We start from the raw sequence: 1472 nt of genomic DNA, 5'->3' as shown, positions 1-1472 counted from the left end.
GCAGGAATGTGCCTTGGGAAGATGTGGTTTGAGCCAACTGGCAGGGTCGGCAACAAAGAACCACACGGCCACTCGCTCGTTCCTCCCCCCACCCCCTGTCCCACAGGGATGAGGAGGGAGAAAATTCAGCTAAAAAGGCTCAAGGATTGAGATTAGGACAGGAAGGGTTTGTTTGCCACTTACAGTCATGGGCCAAAAAACAGAGTAGACTTGGGGAGAAAACATAAATTTGATATATCCAGCTATGGACTAGATCAGAGTAGGACAGTGCGAGAAAATAAACACAACCCAATCTTAAGTACAATTCCCCCATCTCCCCACCGTCTTCTACCAGCTACCTTCCCCTTATCGGCACAGGGGGGCAGGAGGTGGAGGGCATGGTCCATCTGGCCATCACTCACTGTCCATGGGAACCCTTCCTTCTTGGGGAAGAAGGCTCCTCGCAGTCTTCCCCTGCGGCCGCGTGGTGTCCATCTCACGGGAGACAACCCTCTCCCTCCACGTGAGTTCCTCCCACCAGCGCAGGATCAACCTTGAATACCTGGGGCACATCCTCATCCTCTGCTCCTGCGTGGTCTCTGTCTCCCCTGGCATGAGTTGCTCCACATCATGCTGCATCCCAGACATTTCACCGCTGTTGACCGTCTCAGTTGTCAGGCAATGCTCTCCCAGCCATCTCACCCACCATGGGGCTCTGGGGAAACCCTCTGCTCTGGTGTCTTTCTCCCCTCCTTTCCCCACGACCACCTTCCTTTGCTTTCCTCTCCCCCTCCTCCCAACACAAAAGGCAGGACAGAGAGAGATAAGTGAGAAAAATCTCTTCTGTTCCTTTGATTTGTGGTTGGTAATGGGGATAGAGGCTGCAGGAACAGTTCACAGCTGGGATGATGATGTGGTTTTGCTGCATGGTTCAGCTCTGCTGCCATTGGCACCTGGTGACAACTGGATCCCTCCAGAAAGGAAGGAAAGTGTTTTTCAGAAGGGTTTCTGTCCCTCTCTGTCTCACAGGAGTGCTCTAACCGCTGCTGTAATGCCACCACTTGCCAGCTGAGAGAGGGAGCAGAGTGTGCCCAGGGGGACTGCTGCCAGGACTGCAAGGTACTGCCACCGCCCGGGGACCAGCTTGGCAGGGACAGGAGCCAATGCAGGTCTGCCTCAGCCTCCTCCAGAGCTCCTCAGCAGGGGCCAGGTGTGTCCACAGCCTGCTGGAGAGCCTGAAGGACCGCTCCAGCAGCCTGCCCAGAGCCAAAGGCACTTCGTGGTTGGGTGGGAATCATGCTTTCCCTTTGGTACTCTCACTACATCAGCCTCTCGGGTAGGAAGCATTTTGGAAGGTGAAGCGTGTTCTGTTTCTGGCATCCTGGAGCCAAGGTCCCCTGCCTCTGCTAGAATCATAGAATCGTAGAATAGTCAGGGTTGGACCCCATCTTAAAGATGGTCTAGTCCTAACCCCCCACCACAGGCAGGGACAT

The 1472-nt window shown here is 54.9% G+C and overlaps 1 protein-coding gene across 1 annotated transcript in view; it reads left to right on the top strand.

The window, feature by feature from the left end:
• The window catches only part of LOC104275698 (disintegrin and metalloproteinase domain-containing protein 8-like), a gene marked incomplete at both ends in the record, with an annotated part of 11961 nt that overhangs the window by 8260 nt on the left and 2229 nt on the right, over positions 1 to 1472 (top strand). The window contains 1 exon segment of the mRNA XM_009871731.1: positions 1009 to 1098. Coding sequence (XP_009870033.1) covers positions 1009 to 1098 — 90 coding nt within the window.

This window comes from Apaloderma vittatum, unplaced genomic scaffold, assembly GCF_000703405.1.
Source record: "Apaloderma vittatum isolate BGI_N311 unplaced genomic scaffold, ASM70340v1 scaffold32260, whole genome shotgun sequence".
In the NCBI taxonomy this organism is placed as follows: Eukaryota; Metazoa; Chordata; class Aves; order Trogoniformes; family Trogonidae; genus Apaloderma; species Apaloderma vittatum.
The sequence above is the reverse complement of the archived record's forward strand: the minus strand, read 5'-3'. Positions and strand labels throughout refer to the sequence as shown.